The sequence below is a fragment of the Silurus aristotelis genome (genome assembly GCF_946808225.1).
Source record: "Silurus aristotelis genome assembly, chromosome: 16".
Classification (NCBI taxonomy): Eukaryota; Metazoa; Chordata; class Actinopteri; order Siluriformes; family Siluridae; genus Silurus; species Silurus aristotelis.
This window is the reverse complement of record NC_139589.1, coordinates 17,210,511-17,233,953: the sequence shown is the minus strand read 5'-3', so window position 1 is coordinate 17,233,953 and position 23,443 is coordinate 17,210,511. Positions and strand designations below refer to the sequence as shown.

The 23,443-nt window shown below is 35.8% G+C and overlaps 1 protein-coding gene across 1 annotated transcript; it reads right to left on the bottom strand.

The window, feature by feature from the left end:
* Positions 1-9,220: 9,220 nt before the first annotated feature.
* Positions 9,221-17,531, bottom strand: LOC310739378 (ubiquitin-conjugating enzyme E2 B). Its single transcript, XM_083565304.1, has 6 exons — positions 17,173-17,531; positions 13,366-13,446; positions 13,204-13,229; positions 12,789-12,878; positions 11,640-11,728; positions 9,221-10,591 (listed from the first exon to the last, which is right to left on the bottom strand). Exons 1-6 carry the CDS (start codon positions 17,214-17,216, stop codon positions 10,463-10,465), a joined length of 459 nt encoding a protein of 152 aa, XP_083421430.1. The 5' UTR covers positions 17,217-17,531; the 3' UTR covers positions 9,221-10,462.
* Positions 17,532-23,443: the final 5,912 nt, after the last annotated feature.

Sequence of the window (23,443 nt, the reverse complement as noted above, 5' to 3'; positions counted from 1 at the left end):
GTGGCTCAGGTGTGATAAACAACACTTTTTCACACAGCGCCATGTAGTTTTGTCTTTTGTTTTCCCTTCATTTAATAATAAAAACCTTCATTTAAAAACTGCATGTTGTGTTTACTTATGTTATCGTTTACTAATATTTAAATTAGTTTGATGATCTGAAACTTTAAAGTGTGACAAACATGCAAAAAAATAAGAAATCAGGAAGGGGGCAAAAAATGTTTTTAACACCACTGTATATGTGTGTGTATCTTGTATAAGAGCGGGTAACTTGGGTGCTTGGGTGTTCACCTTTTTTTGCCATGGCACCTCTGTATGCATTTGTATGACCAGGGTCATACAGATGTTTTCCAAGACGGGTTCCACTAGGAACAGGCCTTGCAGGGGTCGATCAAAGAAGTGTGCGTCAGGTGTAGAAGCTGGCATTAAAAAATAGACGGTTTGCATGGCCGTTATCCCATAAGGAAGCCTTTTCTGAAGCTGGCTCACAAGAAAGCCAGCAAACAGTTTTCTGAACAACCTGTCTAAGAGCATGAATTACTGGAACCATGTCCTGTGGTCTGATGAAACTAAGATAAAATTGTGAGGTGTACCAAGAAAATAGTGTCTTGCTTACAGTCAAGCATGGTGGTAGCATTATGGTCTGGTGCTGGCCAGTGCTGCTGGTTCTGGGGAGCTGCGATTCATTGAGGGAAACCCAAGTATTGTCCCTCGAGAAGATATACTAAAATAGGTGCTGATATGTGAGAGGTGTACTCACTTTTATATATAACACAAGTGAAGTACAAGGAAGAACTAGCTTCCAGGGTGCAGTGTGGTTAAATGTTCTACTTTCCTAAACAAATCTTTACTTCCCAGAGCTTTACTGTGTACTGAGTAACTCTTCTCTTTCATCGTTTTCTTACTTCTGAAATATTTTATTTACTATTATTAATGCAATGATATACACTATAAGGTTTTTTCAGGTTTTATAGAAATATATTTTATATATTGCACAGCCTTAAGAGCATGCATATCATGAATGCTGAGTCTTGTTTGTTTTCTGAGAATCTACTGCACCTACTGGTAACTTGTTTGCCACGTAGCAATAAAAAATATACTAAAAACCTGGATTATTCTGGTTGGTCACATTGTACTGCTATTATTTTGAACAATACTGTATGTGTATGCTGTAAAAAGATTTGTTTGATGCAGTGAAAATTTGAGATCCCATTTATCCCAACAGCATTTACTCAGCAATATTTTAAAATTGGTCATTTCCAGTTTGGATTATTGTTTGTGTCGAGTTGTTGTGGATACCCTTCCTTTGTCTGCATATGTTTCCTCCGACCACTCAGAAACATGCCAGGAAATAGAAGACTGTGGTTAAGTCATTTTCTGATAACTTCTGGATTTTTTGTGGCATCCGGGAAAAAAGCTTGTCCAGATAAGAAAAGGTGAGCGACACATCATTCCTGTGTCATGCCAACAGTAAAGCATTTTTTCAGTCTCACTCACAATTTTGCCTAAGAACACAGCCATGAAAAAAGAATGGTACAAAAACATTCTCAGACAGCAACTTCTCTCAACCATGCAAGAACAGTTTGGTGACTAACAATGCCTTTTTCAGCATGATAACGAACCTTGGCATTAAGCAAAAGTGATAACTAAATGACTCGGGGAACAAAACATCGAAATCGATTTCTCAGACCTTAATCCCATTGAAAACTTGTGGTCAATTCTCCAGAGGCAGGTGGACAAAAAAACACAAATTCTGAAAAACTCCAAGCATTGATTATGCAAAGAATTAGCTACTATAAATCAGGATGTGGCACAGAAGTTGATTGAAAGCATGCCAGGGCAAATTGCAGAGGTTTAAAAAAAAAAAAAAAAAGGGTCAACACTGCAAATATTCCTTTTTTCATAAACCTAATGTAGTTGGCAATAAAAGGTTTTGACAATTATGTAATGCTTGTAATTATACTTCAGTGTACCATCTGACAAAAAGGTCTAAAATCAGTAAAGTGGCAGACTTTGTAAAAAAAAAAATAATAATAATAATAAAATAAATAAATAAATTTTTTGTGTAATTTTTTCCATTTTTTTATGGAGGGTCTAAACATTCAGGACAATTCAGAACAAAGTGGGACCCATATCAGACCTAATTTGAGCTTATTATAACTTTTTAACTTTGTGTCGAAGTTTATTCCAGGATTCAATGGTATCGATTGTAATGTCAGGTTATTAGATCGATTTATTTATTCGTTTTTGTCTTTTTTACACTTCTCCTTCAACAACAATTGTTCGATTATCTCCAAATCTGGTCTGGAATTTAGATACTGTTTGTTTTTCTGTAACTGGCTTGCAAGAAACTAGTATAAACTTTCTTTTCGGCTTCTTCCGTTTGATTTGGCACATGTTTTACGCTGGATGCCCTTCCTAACGCAACCCTCCCCAATTTATCCGGGCTTGGGACCGGCACTAAGAGTGGCTGGGGATGGTTCCCTGACCGGGAATCGAACCCGGGTCGCAGCGGTGGGAGCGCTGCATCTTAACCACTAGACCACCAGGGGACCTTGCAAGAAACTAGTATATAAGGGTGAAACTTGATTAGCAGCTTCAGGACCATCCTCTGAATATATCAAAGGTATGTGATTGCACCACCTGGTGGTAAAGGACTGTAAAAAATAAGATTTTTAAAGAGCAGCTCAAACTAAATATTTAGCTTATATAAACACAATTTTGTTTATTTAAAACATTTGTTAATCTAGACCGTTTGTCCTACATTTAGTAAATTCCACCACTGTCATCTTTAAACACCTTTGTCTAAAGTAATGGGTCTTCTTTCCTGTGATTAGTCAACAGCTGTACAATAGCATAACTATGTCAAATTATTATTGTTGTTGTTGTTTGATTATGTGGAACATCCACTATACAATGCCCTAAAAATGGGTTACTACAAAAAACATTTCAAAAAGAAACTTCTTTGTGTGCTCTTGATATGTTCCATGACCTGATTAGAAATATAGCTATATATATTGTATTTTTGTTTGGCAGGTGACAAGTGGTATCTGCCACATGACCTGCCATTAAATCCACCACTAAACCTCATTTGGTACCCTTTTTCTTCTGAATCTAGTGTGTGACCACATACGTGACTAGAATCAGGCTAGAGAACATCACACACAGGGGCAACAACAGCCAACCACACCACTGCAGGAATTTGTCCCTAAGCTACACTTAATACACTTAACACAATGTTTTAAATGCACCGTGTATCCATGGTATATGGTGCATGTATAATGAAATGACCAAAATATGTTAATCTATGTTGTGCATTATTATGCTGGTACAAAACCACAAGCCACAATGCATATACATATATATACACACACAGTGGTGTGAAAAATAGTTTTTGATTTCCTGGTTTCTTATTTTTTTGCATGTTTGTCACACTTTAAGGTTTCAGATAACACAAGTGAACACAACATGCAGTTTTTAAATTAAGGTTTTTATTTTTGAGGGAAAACAAAATCTAAAACTACATAGCCCTGTGTCAAAAAGTGTTTACCCCTAAATCTAATAACTGGTTAGGCCACCCTTTGCAGCAACAACTGCAATCAAGTGTTTGCGATAACGTGCAATGAGTCTGTTACAGCGCTGTGGAGGATTTTTGGTCCACTCATCTATGCAAAATTGTTGTAATTCAGGCACATTGAAGGCTTTTCGAGCATGTACCGCCTTTTAAGCTCATGCCACAGCATCTCAATAATAATCAGGTCAGGACTTTAACTAAGCCACTCCAAAGTCTTCATTTTGTTTTTCTTCAGCCATTCAGAGGTGGACTTGCTGGTGTATTTTGGATCATTGTCCTGCTGCAGAACCCAAGTTTGCTTCAGCTTGAGGTTACAAACTGTTGGTACGATGTTCTTTTTCTGAAATGCGGTGTTACTTTTACGGCAGACGTAATGGGACACACACCTTCCGTAAAGGTTCAACTTTTGTCTCATCAGTCCACAGAGTATTTTCCCAAAAGTCTTGGGGATCATCAAGATGTTTTCTGGAAAACTGAGATGAGCCTTTATGTTCTTTTTGCTCAGCAGCGGTTTTCATCTTGGTTTTCATCTGGCAGACCATTTTTGCCAGGTCTCTTTCTTATGGTGGAGTCATGAAAAATGACCTTAACTGAGGCAAGTGAGGCCTGCAGTTTTTTGGATGTTGTTGTGGGGTCTTTTGTGACCTCTTGGATGAGTCGTCGCTGTGCTCTTGTGGTAATTTTGGTCAGCCGGCCACTCCTGGGAAGGTTCTCCACTGTTCCAAGTTTTTGCCATTTGTGTGTCCCGAAGCTTTAGAAATGGCTTTATAACTTTTTCAAGACTGATAGATCTCAATTTCTTTCTTTTTAATTTGTTTCTGAATTTCTTTGGATTTCAGCATGATGTCTAGCTTTTGAGGATCTTTTGGTCTACTTCACTTTGTCAGGGAGGTACTATTTAAAAGATTTTTTTATGTCGAACAGCTGTGGCAGTAATCAGGCCTGGCTGTGGCTCAGGTGTGATAAACAACACTTTTTCACACAGCGCCATGTAGTTTTGTCTTTTGTTTTCCCTTCATTTAATAATAAAAACCTTCATTTAAAAACTGCATGTTGTGTTTACTTATGTTATCGTTTACTAATATTTAAATTAGTTTGATGATCTGAAACTTTAAAGTGTGACAAACATGCAAAAAAATAAGAAATCAGGAAGGGGGCAAAAAATGTTTTTAACACCACTGTATATGTGTGTGTATCTTGTATAAGAGCGGGTAACTTGGGTGCTTGGGTGTTCACCTTTTTTTGCCATGGCACCTCTGTATGCATTTGTATGACCAGGGTCATACAGATGTTTTCCAAGACGGGTTCCACTAGGAACAGGCCTTGCAGGGGTCGATCAAAGAAGTGTGCGTCAGGTGTAGAAGCTGGCATTAAAAAATAGACGGTTTGCATGGCCGTTATCCCATAAGGAAGCCTTTTCTGAAGCTGGCTCACAAGAAAGCCAGCAAACAGTTTTCTGAACAACCTGTCTAAGAGCATGAATTACTGGAACCATGTCCTGTGGTCTGATGAAACTAAGATAAAATTGTGAGGTGTACCAAGAAAATAGTGTCTTGCTTACAGTCAAGCATGGTGGTAGCATTATGGTCTGGTGCTGGCCAGTGCTGCTGGTTCTGGGGAGCTGCGATTCATTGAGGGAAACCCAAGTATTGTCCCTCGAGAAGATATACTAAAATAGGTGCTGATATGTGAGAGGTGTACTCACTTTTATATATAACACAAGTGAAGTACAAGGAAGAACTAGCTTCCAGGGTGCAGTGTGGTTAAATGTTCTACTTTCCTAAACAAATCTTTACTTCCCAGAGCTTTACTGTGTACTGAGTAACTCTTCTCTTTCATCGTTTTCTTACTTCTGAAATATTTTATTTACTATTATTAATGCAATGATATACACTATAAGGTTTTTTCAGGTTTTATAGAAATATATTTTATATATTGCACAGCCTTAAGAGCATGCATATCATGAATGCTGAGTCTTGTTTGTTTTCTGAGAATCTACTGCACCTACTGGTAACTTGTTTGCCACGTAGCAATAAAAAATATACTAAAAACCTGGATTATTCTGGTTGGTCACATTGTACTGCTATTATTTTGAACAATACTGTATGTGTATGCTGTAAAAAGATTTGTTTGATGCAGTGAAAATTTGAGATCCCATTTATCCCAACAGCATTTACTCAGCAATATTTTAAAATTGGTCATTTCCAGTTTGGATTATTGTTTGTGTCGAGTTGTTGTGGATACCCTTCCTTTGTCTGCATATGTTTCCTCCGACCACTCAGAAACATGCCAGGAAATAGAAGACTGTGGTTAAGTCATTTTCTGATAACTTCTGGATTTTTTGTGGCATCCGGGAAAAAAGCTTGTCCAGATAAGAAAAGGTGAGCGACACATCATTCCTGTGTCATGCCAACAGTAAAGCATTTTTTCAGTCTCACTCACAATTTTGCCTAAGAACACAGCCATGAAAAAAGAATGGTACAAAAACATTCTCAGACAGCAACTTCTCTCAACCATGCAAGAACAGTTTGGTGACTAACAATGCCTTTTTCAGCATGATAACGAACCTTGGCATTAAGCAAAAGTGATAACTAAATGACTCGGGGAACAAAACATCGAAATCGATTTCTCAGACCTTAATCCCATTGAAAACTTGTGGTCAATTCTCCAGAGGCAGGTGGACAAAAAAACACAAATTCTGAAAAACTCCAAGCATTGATTATGCAAAGAATTAGCTACTATAAATCAGGATGTGGCACAGAAGTTGATTGAAAGCATGCCAGGGCAAATTGCAGAGGTTTAAAAAAAAAAAAAAAAAGGGTCAACACTGCAAATATTCCTTTTTTCATAAACCTAATGTAGTTGGCAATAAAAGGTTTTGACAATTATGTAATGCTTGTAATTATACTTCAGTGTACCATCTGACAAAAAGGTCTAAAATCAGTAAAGTGGCAGACTTTGTAAAAAAAAAATAATAATAATAATAATAAAATAAATAAATAAATTTTTTGTGTAATTCCCAAAACTTCTGGCCATAGGTCAGGACTGAAAACAATGTAGCCAGCCAGACTGAGAGATTCACCTATTAGCACAACATTACCAGAAGCATACTGAATGTAATGCACCATTATAATTGAAATAAAATAAGTATTTAAAAAAATAAAATAAGAATGTAAAAGTATACTGTTTAATAGTGTGAATGAGATTGGAGCAGACTGGGGTGAAATTAAAGTGGCAGTGCCTTGCAACATGAACAGTGTAAACAGTCATTAAAAGATTAGGGATTTGGCAGTGGTGTATGGTGAATAGAGGTAATGTTCAACAGCTTATCCTTATACTGTCCCAGCACAGTAATGAGCTGTTGTACAATGTGATCTCTGTTGATACTATTGAAATTTTGTAAAGAATTTTGTAAAAAAAAAAAAAGTCAGTCACTCCTTGGGTTTTTTACTCATATTCCAACAAGTTATTACATTGCCAGACAGAAGATTTCTAAATACAAACCGAGGTAAATCATTTTGCTATAATAATCTTTCTTTATACATTAAAAAAAATAATAATTGTTTAGTGCTTTTCAATGCACAACATATGCTTATATCCTATGCCCAGGAGTCAGTGTTTGACTGGTCACAAAATCTAAAATTATTATTTTTTTTTTTTCCTGCAGTCTTTAAACCTTACGATTGCATATTTTTTTCAGAAAGAAAATGTTTGTGAAGCATTTTTTAGAGAAGGACTGTCTCCCAAAACCATAAAAATATAAAATGATTCTAAAAGTTCTAGTGATTCCGGGATGTTTTCTATGACAGTTTTCAAACCCCGACTTGTCCTTGTCACAGTGCAGATCCAATGGTGCATAGTTCCAACCATGCAGTCTCAGCAGAGCTCTAGATCTGTTTTTCCTTGGTCTCATCTCTTATCTTAATAATTTGGTATTAGGTTTATGCAATCTTTAAGGCAGGTCCCTATTTGTCCATTTGCCAAAGGGGAATTTCTAACATCCAGTGTTTCTGGTTGGTCACCTTCTAACCTATGCATCCCTTCAGGGACCCAGCATTAAAACGCATATGATTTTAATAAGAATTCTCATGTCCTCATCTTTAGGTCTTAAGGTTTCATCTTACGGACAGACAATACATAAGTTCTACCTAGAGATAGCTACATTTTGTCTTCTAAGATATCCACAAGATGCATACATGCAGCTATATTATTTTAGATGCAGATATATTTAATATATACTTGATAAAAATTACTGGATGTATTTTTATGACTGGCCCATGTGTGTCCTCACTAAGAAGCCAGGCACATTAGATACATCCACCGTTATCACACATTGCAGTGCTCTTGGAAGAAAACCTCAACAGAAATCTAATAAACAACATACTAATCACTTTGTCATCCCAATTAGTGAGACATTATTATGCTTGCAAAACAAATGTAGACAGCCTGCGATGTGTTCTTGCTGACCACTTCAAATGCTAGGGTTCCTAACAACAGTTACAACAGCAGGCCCATCTTAGGGCTAATTTAAAGGATGTCATGACCTAAGGCTAAACCCAAAGACAACAGGCAGTGTAAGGCAGCTACTCTTTGGATGAACAGAACTGGGAGGTCCAATTGGAAGTAGTATCCTAATCAAATGGTCTTAACACCATTTGATAATTCCCTCATTGCAACAGTGTAGTGTTACAAATTTAGGGAATTCAGAGCCCTTGGGTAAATGTCCAAATCTTTCATTCTTGCTGGATGACATGGATGGCAGAGCTACTCAAGTAGACCCATACACATTCATCCTCTCTTTTAGCCTACAGGGAAGGCACAATTAAGCAACAGATGCACTGCCATGCCAGTACATTTGCTCATTCGAGTGGCATCTACACCCAGAAGTGCCATCCCAGACAAGTTTGGCAAGACATAAATACACTTCTTTGGCAATGGAGAATTGCCTCATTTATCAGCTACAGTACTCCTTGCAGGATTTTCTAATCCTTATTTCACTGTTTTTTTATTTTATTATTTCTGCATTACTTACCCTGAAGCTAATCCTCTGACAGCAAGCTTCTTTTTTGTACACTAAAAAAATTATTTCCCCCCAAAAATGGGAACAGAATTCAAGATTTTTGCATACATTTTCAACTTAATTTTTATTGATTCTATAGCTGAATTTGCACATGATTTCCTACTAAGCTCCAAAACTGTCACTTTTTAAAAAAGATTATTTTAAGACATATATACAGGGTCTTTTGATGTGAAGTGAATACTTAAAATACATATGCAATGCTAAGAGTTGAGCAAAAATGACCTGGGATTGTAACTTAATTTTCCTCATGATCATGAGTTGTAGAAAAAAAAAAGAATACTTTTTAATTTATTATTAGAAAGACAAAAATTTGAAGTGGCCCCAAAATTTTATATGAATATTAAGAATACATCCTTAGGTTTCAAAAGATTATCAACAAAACCATTTTATTTATTCAGAATATAATCCACACAATTTCTTTTAAACTATTATTTTTTAATTTGGATGCTACAATTCTATATAGAACAGTGTGTATATATATATTTATATATTTATTCATATTAATCAGAGTACATTTATTTTTTCATTATTGTAACAAAAGAGACACAAGAAACGTGACATGAGTAGGGTTTTGTTGTGTCTTACTGCCTTGATTGATTTAATTTCCAGAACAACAACAAAAAACTGTATGTAAGATTAAACTATAAATTATTTATGGATTTATGGCATTATACAACACTTTTGTTAACCTCCAAAAAATCCAAAAGAAAAGTAAAAAAGAAAAAGTCTAAAAATAAATCAGTAAAATAAACTCCAGAACTGTAAGCACCCTTTAGAGAAATATGCAATAACTAATACACACAATACACCTTGCAAATACTATTACAGTTCACACATACAATAAGAGAAAGCACTTTAGCTTTATTTCTTTTAAAAACTCTGTCATCGGGGGAAAACCAAATATCTTTTAACATAGCTGTATACATATAAAAAATACATATGAAATTAAAATGAATACGCACAACCAGGAACATCATAAAATAGTTCAATTCTCCAACAAATGAAAATTTTGCAATGAGAGAATTCTGAGTGTACTGCCACTGCACAAAGATCCATTGTAGAAGTGTGGAGTGTAGTTGGTTTTTGGGTTTGTCCTGTTCCAAAAATCAATGATTATTTGCCATCTCCAGAATGATTAAAGAGTGTAGACAGTTAGCCAAAAAAATCCCTTTCTGAGAGCAACCAAGACCTAAATGCCTGAGTTATTACAGGAACAGCAATCAGAAATGTGTTTTTCTTGTCAGGCTGATAAACTTACTGAAATGAAGAGGGCGACTCAATATGCACAACAGTCTTTTATTCTTCTGTTTTTTTTTTTTTATTTATTCTATTCTTAGGAAGGCTTCAGCAATTATTATTGTGTTTCTACTGATAATCTTTTTCCACAGGAAAAAATTTTTAAGAAAACGCCAAGCTCAAAATATTGTATGAATGTGTTATTAATTTTCTATATATATTTTTTGCACAATTCTCATTAAGGGTGGCAATAATTCTGGAGTTGTAAAACATTATAAATGCTTTTAATAATAACTTATCATAAAAATGAGAAAAAAATCAAAAACGAAAAAAAAAAAAGGACTAGTTTCTGCTTGCAGCAAAACATTGGCAAAGGATTACCCATTGGATTTCCACTTGCAGCAGAGCAGTTTTCTGTGTGTATATGCATATGAGTGTGTGTGTGTGTGTGTGTGTGTGTGTGTGTGTGTGTGTGTGTGTGTGTGTGTGTGTGTGTGTGTGTGTGTGTCCGATATAGGTTAAATAAAAGATTGGAGAACCTGATATGTGGTACTTAATCGTGTAAATTGTGAGCATTAGGAGTCAGCCCAGCTTTGCTCCACAATGGCAGAAACTCTTTTCTCGTACTCGCGCTTGTTTTCTTGATAGAGTTGTGCTGCCTGGCTGTTGGCTGGGCTGTTGGGGTTAGGCTCATCCAGCAAAGACTGCATTAATGAGAGGAAAGCAGAAATTGTAGAGGGTAATTAATTAAATTAATGAGTGACACAAGGTGACTCAATGTGCTCAAAGTTACAGTTATCATTACTCATTACATTACTTACATAAAGTACAGATATCATTACTCCATTATTCGAATTCTTAATCTACATTATTCATTACTTACTCTGCTTGTTTGTTCAGAAACAAATATTTTAAAACCTCATTGGGGCTGCCTCGAGTTTTTATTATGTATAAATGTTTAAATAAGAATGATCAAATATGACATTCAATATAATGATTTAGTTAGTACACTTTAATATTTGTTTAATTTTATTGCATACTGGGTAATAATCTTAAGTACTATATAAATTTTAGTTGGATGTTTTTGGCCATCAACCTGTGGACTGCTACTGAGCTTTGGTTTATGATTAGAAAGAAGGCATTGACTCAAATAAATATTTTACTCTTCTCTATAATTCGCATTTAAACATTTCTTTTTTGTAATGATTCCAGCACATTTTGTTATAAAAAATTTTTTCAATAAGACTCTCTCATGATAACTGCCTGATCACTGGCCAAATATTACACATAATAAGCACTTTTAATAACCATAATCATAACTGGGTCAGAGAATTCCAAATACAATTTCCCCCTGATAGAATTTACCCCTTCGATTAAAGCCATATAATTATGCCTAAACGCATTATTGTGCAAAACAACAGGGCAGAGCTTTTTGGAACACTACTGTTGTGGCACATTACCATGAAATCTTTATGGCAAACTGCACTTAATTATACCATCATCAAACTGCACTTAATTACACCATCATCAGTCCATAATGATATAAAGATTAATGCAATAGTCATCCTACTTTAGGGAAGGGGGAAAATAAATAAATAAATAAATAAATACATTTCTCTTCTAATTGTGAGCTAAGCTTGTATATAAGCAGTTCAGTCTTAACTGTGTTTATAAAAAAAAAAAAAAAAAAAAAAAAAAAAAAGAAGCGCACACCCAGAATACTAAAAGTTATTCTCAGGAATGATTACTCACTTGGATAGAGGTCAGAATAGAGGACACATCATATGTAGGACTCCAGCGATTCTGAAGAATGTCTAAACATATGCTGCCATCTGCATAAACTGTGAGAACAAAAAAAAATTATTTTCTCTGCTAATACTGGTACATAGCATTGTAATAATACCAACATTGACCCACTAATAAGGAGGCATCAGTACAGTTTACATAATTAAAAACAGCTGCAATCTGCTCGATGTTACTACAAGGTACTAAAACTGCATTTGGCAAATCTATACTTGAAACAATATGATACATTCATGCAAATAACTATTTAGAGCCAAATAAAAGCTTAGTAGATATATTATCTTCAGAGTATTGCTGTGCAATATGATGTGCACTCACCGAACACTTTATTACGAACAGAATACTGATACTAACGCTGCGTTAGCAAAACTACACTGCTACTAATACTGGGCAGGGCCTCGCTTTGATCTAAAACAATCTTAATGGCATTCCACATTAGATTCTGGTCCATGTTGACATGTATGCATCAGACCGCTCCTGCAGATTTTTCAAGTGCATAACTTAAAGGTGTTCTATTGGATTCCAATCTGGTGCTTGAGAACTGGCCACTAAAAAACGCTGAACTCACAACCATGTTTAGAAAACTAGTTTGAGACAACTTTTGCTTCGTGACATAACACATTATAATGCTGGATGTAACCATTAGAGGATGGGCATATGGGATTTTACAATTTATAATCAAATAAATAAAACAGGTGTCCAAAGTTTTGAGACATGTGCATGTTCCTTTTATTTATATGCAACGAACTATGTTAAAGGCATTAACACAAAAAGTGGACAATGAATGACAAAGGAAGTTCTTTGGACAGATGAGTCCAAGTTTGACATATTTGGCTCTAACCGAAGAACTTATTCATGATGAAACGCAGTGTACAAGTGTTACTAATAAAGTGTTCAGTGAGTGTATAACATGCATCTTGAATGTTTTCAAAAAACATATTTTTGTCATATCACTCACCACTATTCTGGAACAGTATTATTATTATTATTATTGACTGGCCTTAATTACTAAGAATACAACAAACTCTTACTTAATTATTAATATAGATTCTGAGCAATATGGTTATAGACAATAAAACTCAGAAAACAGTTGCTCACCATTTGGGTGGAACATTTTCGAGATAAATCGAACTGTAGGAGGCTTATTTGGATATTCTTCTGAAAATTCTATCACAAGTTTAAAAGTTCCTGCAAGATTATAAAGAGTCACATTACAGAGAAAACATATTTTGCACAGGGATAAAACATTAAGGTTAGTTAAAACATAACTGCTAATCGATATATAAAGAGAATAACCACCACTGCAAATTTAGCACTATTTAGCAAATAGTACTTTTTTTTTTTTGTATACCAGCAAAAATAACACAAGGCAATGAAACTTCATAATACACACATTATCAGGTAGATGTTAGCAGCATTATTTTAAAAGCTCACAGAGGGCAAAAACTCAATCATTCAAACAGGACAAGTGGTGATTAACATGTATTTAATGTGATGGAAAACAACAACTTACCATCCTCAAACGGTGTTCCTACAGGTCTGAAAAAAAGTTATTTCAATAGTTGGTGATCATGTGCATATTATTTAACATTAAAGCATTACCCACAATTCACTTTCAATGTTTTCTTTTTTAAAACCAGATTCGTTTCACTTTTAGTTAGACTTTACTACTCACCCAAAAATAACGGCATTCCACAGCATGATATTGTTTTCTGATGGCGCACCACTCACACCAGTTGGTGGGTCTTCTTGAAGTCTAAAGGACATATTTAAACTTATCAATATTCATTACAAAAACATGCTTTGTTATAATACAACAGATATACTGAGGCCTAATTTACAGTGTTGTGAAAAAGAAAGCAATCACTCAATTTTATATTTTTTGCAGCAGTGCCTAAACAATAATTGTTTTTTATTTTCATCAAATTTAACAAATAACAGATTTCAATATGTAGTAATTTTTCCCCAAAAAATTGTAGACTTTATTTTATAAACCAGGTGGAAAAAAAAATACAGCCTACCATGTAAACATACCTTTAGCAAAAAAAACAAAAAAACAACAACAACAAAAAAAAAAAACAGAAAAAAACCCCCATGAAGAAATCATGTTTTTAGGGGTTATTCTTTGTTTTACATTATTTTAGATAAAGATACTTTTTTCACAAAGTTACTTTGCTTAACTGACCTTTCGTTTGAGCACAGATCACAGCCTCTCAGTGCTGTTGATGTTTAGACATTGATTTGGTCATTGCAATACCTTAAATTATTTCCTTTTTAAATGTTCAGATCTAAATCTGCTGCTATACTTTAGATTGTCATATTGCATAAATACATTTATATTTAGACTAAAAGTTCATGGAGTTCATTATTGTCCCAGCAACATTCTCAGGTCCTGTAGCAACAAAACAAGAACAAATCATCACCCCTGCTTCAATATTCATCACAGGTGGTATGAGGTATGGTGATGCACTCACACCAAACATATCACTGTGCAAGATGACCAAATATCTCAACATCAGTCTTCTCACTAAAAAGGACATTTAAAAACTTTTAAGGTTTGTTTTGTTTTTATTTTGCTGTCAAAATCTTTTTGGACAAAAGAGACTTTTCTTTAGGTCAGGGTTCCATGAAATACATACTGGTTCAGTCTTTTCTGCATTGTTATGAGGTTCGTGAGTTTTTGTTTATCTCTGATCATTAAGTGGTCTATTTCTTTCTGCCATGTCCACTCCAAGAAAGACTGGTAACACTCTTGACTCTCCCAAGGAAAGACGAGCAACACTCTCTCTATTTTTATGCAATCCTTCTTAGTGTAAAATCCAACGGTTTAGAAGTGGCCTTATAACCCCTCTCAGAATGATGAGCATCAACACATGCTTCTCTGAAGTCATGGCTGATGTCCTTTCCTCTTGGCATGATGAAGACACCAAACTGCTTATATAGTGGTTGATTCTTAATAAATATTGTGCATTTTAGTAACATTTGATGCTAATTACTCTACTAACAATTGTGGCTGTAGGAAATGTGTACTTTATTTCCATCTGGTTTCTGAACATTTTAAGAAAAAATACTTCAAATTGTAATAAATCTTATTTGTTGTCACCTAATGTTAATTGTTTGCTTATTATATCTAGTGAGGATCACCGTTATTTTGTGCCTGATAAATAAAAATCAGAATTGGAGTACATTCCTTTAACCCCATGATTGTATGCAACTCTGGGTCTAACATCATTAACCATTATGGATGGTAAAGATCACCATAATACATTCATGTGTACATGCACACGCTGAAACCTCCCACAAATGCTGCAAAGTAACCTCCTGTAGTATACTGCTGTCATTCATCTTTCCCTTAAACATCCACAGTATGTAACCCTAGTGTTTATCGAACCTACATGGAGTGCTTAATATCACCTAGATACCATAAAGTCAGTTCATATATTGGCCTCTTTGATAAAGATGGATAAAATGACAGGCTATAAAAAATATAAAACAGACAGAAAATAAAAAATATATTCACACTTAATGAACTCACTAATTAAATTAATTTAAGTGAATGCAGTCTAAAGCTGATCTAAAAATACTGTCAACAAAATTACTGACATCCCTAGAAATTATATAAAAAAAAATTATTAAGGTAAAATTAATGTAAAAAATAGGATAATAATCCAGTAAGGAACCTAATCTCCACTTTCAAAACACTGGAGGATGCGCCTGGGAACCTTGTTAAACTATATGACATTGTGGACTCCATGCGATACCAAATTATATTAAATACATTAAAAATACTGTATCTGCTTACAGATTGCATATAGGTCAAGGCTACATTTTTTAGCAGGACAACAGCCCAAAACACGTGCAAATTTGCACAAACACAAAAAACTGCCAAAATTGATTGCTTGCAAAAAAAAAACAACACTCTGGAAGTTCTTCCTTCTTAAAAACAATGTAATATGATTCCTCTAACAGAAAAACTTATGTAAGACAAAGAACAGTAGAGATGTTACCAGACTGCATTATACTAACAGTTAAACACGGAGTAGAAGCTTTGGTTTGAGGTTGTTTTGTAAAAGAGAAGGGTGGAGACTTCATTACCAAACAATTTGCCTAAACTGCAGTTAATTAGAACCAACTTTACAATCAAAAGTATTATGCACATGTCTCAAAAACTATAAACGATTAGGTGTTTCCAAACTTCTGACAGGCATCTTAAATATTTTTGAGAAACTAAGATATATATATATTATTGTGTAATATATATATATATATATATATATATATATATATATATATATATATATATATTACACAATAATAACATATAATAGATATGCTATTATTTTTATATTACTGACTCATATTCTGGAACAGTATTTTTAGACAATTTATTGACTTGTCTCAATTACTAAAAATATTACCAACACATTCTTGGTTATTAATATCGTTTTCCAAACAATAGGTTTATATACATGATTGCTTGCATGGAACTCTAGAAATTCTCCCTCGCTGAAACCAATCATTTGGTTAACACATAAATAATCTGTCTTTGTAGTTAGGCTTAAAAGCAAAAAACTAAAGCAGTGCATCATCCAAAAAGGTTTTCATCTGTGTGCACACAATGGGGCTCTTCAATCAGGAGAACTGCTAGGCCGAAGGGCTCATCTTGTACTTCACTCTGAGGGGCCAAACCTACAGGTGCAGTTAACCTGGCCCAAGGTGTCAACTTTTTCTGTCCATTTGAGACAACAAATGTATTTGGGAAGTAACCTGCAACCTGCCACTAATTGGATAAGCATTCCTAGGCTTATGAAGGAACCCATCTAAAAGTTTTAGCAACTACCCCTAGATCCAAGGTGTATATGTGATTAGACGTGTGTGGGTAGTGAGAAGAACGGACCTACGGCCGTATGACAACCGCATGTATGAAATGCACAAATCAACGTGTGGTATACATGCGTAAGAGCGCAAAGCAGCCAGGTGATCCTCACCGCCAATGGTGCTTATAAAGGAGTGAGATATATTGCATCGTATTTATATATATATATATATATATATATATATATATATATATATATATATATATATATATATATAAATAAATTTCGATTATACTCTATCTATCTAATATATATATATATATATATATATATATATATATATATATATATATATATGTATGTATATATATATATATATAGAGAGAGAGAGAGATAGCGAACTAGCTCGCTAAACCTTCCGCTTGCATGGCACACGTTTGGCTTATATAAAATATAAATACTTCTACATAAACACAAGAATCAGAATATATAATGTTTGGTGTCATATAGTTGTCTAGTACTGGCTGGTTAGCCTCATTGCCAAGAACCAATGGAGAAGGCGGCGTGGTTTACCAGCGATCTGGCGGTGATTAAATAGCTAACAAGCGTTAGTGGGAAACAAAAACTCCAAAACGGAACAGCGGTCTAATATATACTCGAGATACCTTTTGAAGTCCCTCATTAATCGCCTCCTCGCCGGGGTAGACATGGCTCGGTTTTATTTGGTCATAAAATGTATAATAATAAAAGGACAGTCAGGTCTAGGTGCCGTGCTCCTTTCTTCCAAACAACAAGTGACGTCATAGATCCCTCCGCCAGGAAGAGGGCAGGGGTAGTCTACGGAATTCAATAAACCAGATTCATTTCAACAAAGCCTGGCCAGTTTAGGTCCTTTTTGGCTCCAATGTGGAATACTGGGTCTTAAACCGCACTCGGATACTGTCGCAACATGTGGTTTATTTATTTTTTGACAAATTAGTTAGTTTCGAGCCTAGCGTTTTCGTACTGCCCCCCGGGCAGAAACAATACCCAGAAGCAACGTTCCACATTAGAGCTTTCGAAGTAGTAGTTTCAAACTGTCACCTGTATATTCCATTCTTTTTATAATATAACAATAATAAACAATTATAAGTGTATAAAAAAAATCTAGTAGGGTCACATTTAGCCAACTGGTGCCTAGATTTTGCAAATATCTTTTACATGAAGGCTAGACACATGTAACATGTACAATCATGCAAATACAAGGAAAGAGTTTAAGTTAAGGCACAGGTGAAAAATGTGAGCTTATTGACATTAAACATGATATAGTTGTTGATGCCAGATTCGTTTGAGCTGCCAGAAAGCCTAGGGGAACTTGAATCAGTACTCTTTACAACTGTGGTAAGCAGAAATGTGTGCACCTTGCACTAGTGCGCACAATTATTTGGCAGGGGAGTATTTGAACAAATGAATTTTTAAATAATTTTTATGCATATTTTCCAACTCCAAGCTGTTATAAACCTGAATGCCAATTGGATATTGGATTGGGTCAGGCGATGTGTATTTGTGTAATGAGGGAGGGAGTGTCCTAAAGAGATAAAGACACTATATCAAGGTGAGCATAATTATTAGGCATTTGTTCCTCAAGCAAAATAGGGCAAAAAAGAGATTTAACTGACCTAAAAAGGTCATAAATTATATAAAGTTTTTCAGATGAATGCAGAACTCTTAAAATTTTCAAGATACTGGGGCATGATCACAGAAACGTCAAACGTTTTGTTGCAAATAGTCAACAGGGTTGCAAGAAACATTGAGAAATAAAAAGAAAAAAAAATACTGCAAGATTAAAGAAGAACCAAACATAAAGCTACCAGGAACCCATTATCCTCCAGTGCTGTCATATTCCAGATCTACAACCTACCTAGTGTGCCCAGAAGTACAAGGTGTTCAGTGCTCACATGGCCATGGTATGGAAGGCTGAAACCCGACCACCACAGAACAAGACACACAAGTGGAAACGTCAAGACTGGGCAAAGAAATATCTAAAAACAGATATTTTTCAAAGGTTCTATTGACAGAGGAGATGAAAGTGAATCTTGATGAATCAGATGGATGGGCATGTGGCTGGATCAGTAATTGGTACAGAGCTCCACTTCAACCCAGACACCAGCAAGGTGGGGGTTGCATACTGGAATGGGCTGGTATTATTAAAGATGAGCTAGTTGGACTTTTTTTGGTTGAAGGTGGACTCTAAATCAACGTCCAAACCTTCTGCCAGTTTTCAGAAGACACAAGGCTATATTATATTTATGCAGGACAATGCTTCATTGCATGCATAGATGTACACCACTGCATGGCCAGTAAAGACCATAAAGATGAAAGAATAATAACATGGCCTACTTCTTCACCTGACCTAAACCCCATTGAGAACTTGTGGGCCATTATTAAACGGGAGATTTACGGTGAAGGAAAACTGTACAATTATCTGAACAGGCCACTGCAGAAAAATGAACCATCAAGAGATCAAGAAACAGACAGATTCCAGGAAGGCTTATTATAAAAAAAATTATATTATTATTATTATTATTATTATTATTATTGTTATTATTATTATTATTATTATTATTATTATTATTATTATTATAGGAATTTATAAGTATAAAACATTGAGTAAAGGGTTATACACCCTTATCTCATACACTAGCACATATTTTTTGTGGCCAAAAACAGTAGCTAGATTTTGCCAGCAAGATTTAAATGACGACTAGATTCCAAAGTCAAAATTAAGCAAATACAGGTCATTTCAAGCAAATACAACAATTTGTATAACTAATTTGTAATAAATAATGCTTACATTAAACACCAGAATTGAGAAAAATGTTAGCCTGTTGACCTGTTATCCAGCTCTTTAACATTGACCAGAATATCAATATTCATGCATGTCACCAGGGGCGATCAATTCATTTGATTTGTTAGATTTTTTCAGCTTTTTTGTGTTTTGTGAAACACTGGGGCCAGGGCCTTTAATAAATTTGTGAGAGGAGTGTGAAGGGTCTGTGTGGTAACACTGCTTGCGCATTTTTTCTCACATCCTTTCCCTGAAACAGGGACGCACACCATGGACGACACGGGGAACAGTGAAGCCTGTGCATAGAGATTAGCACTCACTGGCAAGGGGGGCTGACCCCACCGAAAGAGAGCCTCTGTCTTTTAAACGGGTATACTTGGAGGGCAGAACAGGTGTCCAGAGGGCTGGCCCAAAACCCCCTGTGGCAAAGCATCAGGCCAGCCGTTTATGTTTAGGATCAGAAGGAGCGGGATTAGGGGGCTTCTTCACCATGGCCACGGCGAAGGACATTTTACCCCAGGGCCTAGCAAGGGTGGGGCCACTCTGCTGAGCCGGTGGTTCCCCATGGGGTTTGTTGGTTCTGCCAGTATGGTGGGAATGGCGTCCCATAGCAGGTGCGTTAGGTGGCCACACAGAGGGCATCTGGCTTTCTCGGAAGACACAATTTGAAAGCCTCATCCTCCTTCTTCTTATCATTGCAGCGCTGCTGCATTAGCGCAATGGCAGGGCCAAAAAGTGCCTGTCTAGACTCAACCGGCGCTCCTGTGATGTGATGCTTCTCCCTATCGGGGACACTGGATAGATTAAGCCACAGCCCACGTTCCCCAACCACCGAAAAAGCCACAGAGTGCTTGCTCCCTTGGACAGCTTGACGGGCATTACGGAGAACAAGATCGTCAACTGTAACGATCTCCTTTCAAAGATTGGGTGATGGTGACCCTTTCTCCAGTTGTTGTCCCAAATCAAGCAGGAGTTCGGCCTGATATGTGGACAACAGCAGGGAGATGTTAAGAGCTTTTATTGAAAGAGCCGAGACTTTGTACGAAGCATAATAAATATATTATTCCTTTAATAAATTATATAGCAAGACTGATAATTGCATGAAATTATTTTTTTGAACCGATTTTACTTTTATATAATAGGGACAGCGCATGTAGGACGTTTTGGAGACAAGGTAAGGGAGGTGCGATTGAGATGGTTTGGACATGTACAGAGGAGGGACATATCCTCTCGGAATATCGGTAGGAGAATGCTGAGGATGGAGCCAACAAGCAGGAGAAAAAGAGGAAGGCCAAAAAAGAGGTTCATGGATGTGGTGAAGGAAGACATGCAGGTAGTTGGTTTGAAAGGACAGAGGACAGAGTAGTACAGAGATAGATGATCCGCTGGGGCGACCCTTAATGGGAGGAGCCGAAAGAAGAAGAAGAATTAAACAGCATGTAAAATGCAGATGAAAAGATCCAATTAACAACCAAATCAACACCAGAATAACGAGGGGAAAAAAGTGATTGCATTGATTATGATCAGGAACTAGTTGCTTGTTTTACATGGGTTTGGCTAGGGGAACTCAACTCAAAAGTTTTTACAACTGTGGTGGGTAGTAGAACTGTATGTATACCTTAGATGTTGAACATGTTAAACCTTGAAGAGATGGGTTACAAGAGCAGAGAAAAGGAAGTCTCACATCTGGTTCTATTGTATATGAGCAATTTTCATGATATAAAAAAACAACTAAAAGTGTATAAAAATTGAGTAGGGATCTAACTCAGCCAACTTGTTCCTTAATTGTTTTGGGAACAAAAATCAGTGCCTACTTTTCACAAACAAGTTTAACATGAGAGTATGACAGAACAATCATCAGAATCAGAATTAGAATCAGGTTTATTGGCCTGTGTTGACACACACAAGGAATTTGGTTTCAGCTGTTAGTGACTCTCAAAGTACAGACATAAATGAAGTTATACATTCAGCAATATACAAACGCAAATACAGGTCAGGAGTCTTAGTTACTCCTTACATTAAACACACAAATAAAGAAAAATGTTGACCAGTTATCTTTGACCAGAAAATTGTCGTTGTTTGTTGTTGAGGCTTTGCAAACCAGCTTTCCACGAAGGCTACATTTTAAAATCCATAACATGCAAATGCAAGTCAAAGATTATCTTACTGTTAAAAAAAAAAACTAATACAAGCATGAAAAAAAAAGATTTAATCCCAAATGAATAAATATACAAACGAGTTTATTACTCAACAATGACAACAATGACCTGCTGATCATATTACATATTGTGAAGGGTTGTAGTTCAGTGGTTAAGGCATTGATTTAGAATCAGAAGGTCATAGAATCAAAGCCCCACCAAACTGTTAATCCTGGGCCCTCAAGCAAAGCCCTTAATCATCAAAAGCTCAGTTATAAGTTGCTCTGGATAAGGGCATCTAAATTCTATAAATGTAAATGCTGTCTGGGTTATTGACTGTGACCAGCATATGGTTGTTGGTGCTAAATTGGTTTGAACTGCCAGGAAAGCTAGGGGAACTTAACTCAAAATTCAACAACTGTGGTGAGCTGAAATATATGTACCATAGATGTTGAACATGTTGAACATGGAGTAGATGGGTTTAAAAAGCAGAAAAAAGGCAGTATATAATTTAGTTATGAGCTATATATTTTATTCAGGATATAATATAAAAATGCAGGTCAAGAGATTCTGTTAATGCTCACACTCAACACTAGAATGATGGAAACCTTAAACACATTGATTTTGACAGGGCATTATGACAACAACAGTATAAAACATGGTTACGCTGTATGTGATCTATTTTTATAATTTTTTATCGTAATCCCTGTTCTGCTTTGTCTCCTGAGTTACCTGGTTTGAACTCTGGACTGTTTTTTTGGCTTTTGTTTCTGCTCTGCCCTTCCTAGTTCTGTTCGCTGGTTTTTGGATTGTTTGCCTGTGTTTTGACTCTGGACTGTTTTTGGACTGTGTTTTTGCCTTGCCCCATTGTGTTTCTTTATTAAAGCCTGTTTTCTCTGTACCCTTGTGTGCATCCTGCATTTGGGTCCTCACTCACCTAGTCCCCCGCAAGAGATTCCTAACAGAATAATCTGGCCTTGCATCGTGTCCTGCCAACTCACTGACACCAGGACATAGTTGTTGGTGCTAGAAATGCTAGGGGATCTTAACTCAATACTGTTCACAGCTGTGATGAGCAGAAGTATGTGTACCTTAGATGTTGAACATGTTGAATAGCAAATAGCAAAGAAAACTACTGACACCAGAAATATCTTCTTAAGCACAGCAACAAAGTATTTGTACTCCATTACTTTGCATCTGTGGTGACCAGGTTGTTGGTGCTGGATTGGCTTGAAAGGCCAAGAAAGCTAGGAGAACTCGAATCAATACTCTTTACAACCATGGTGAGCAGAAACATGTGTACCTTAGACGTTGAATATGTTGAACCTTGAGAAGATTATAAGAGGTTATAAAAACAGAAAAAAGCAGTGTAACATTGGGTTATGCTGCATACAAGTTACAATTTATTAATGAGATAATACAACAGTAACTACAACTACATCAAAACTGAACAGTATTGTATGCACAATACAAGAGAAAAGTTCTACTTTACATGGACATCAGAACCAGAATAAAGCGGAGGAAAAATATTGCTTGCTCTGACTTTGACCAGAATATTGTGGCTGGTTTTACATTGGTTTGGCTAGGGGACTCGACTTAATACTCTTTACAACTGTGGTGAGCAGAAGATCTGTATGTGTACCTTAGATACAAATTTTACATTAAGACTAGATTTAAAATGTACAATCAGGCAAATGTAAAGCACAATTCTTAGCTAAAACTTATGCCAAACACCAGAAAACAGAAAAATGTTGGCCTGTTGACCAGTGATCCTAGTCCTTGACTTTGATCAGAATATCACTTTTGATGCTAGATTGGTTTGAACTGCCTGCAAGGGTAGGTAAACTTAACTTAATACTCTTTACAACCATGGTGACAAGAGATTTATGTACCTTAGATGTTAAACTTTGAGTAGATGGGTTACAAGAGCAGAAAAGGATAGCATAATAATTCAATTCAATTTAATTTTAT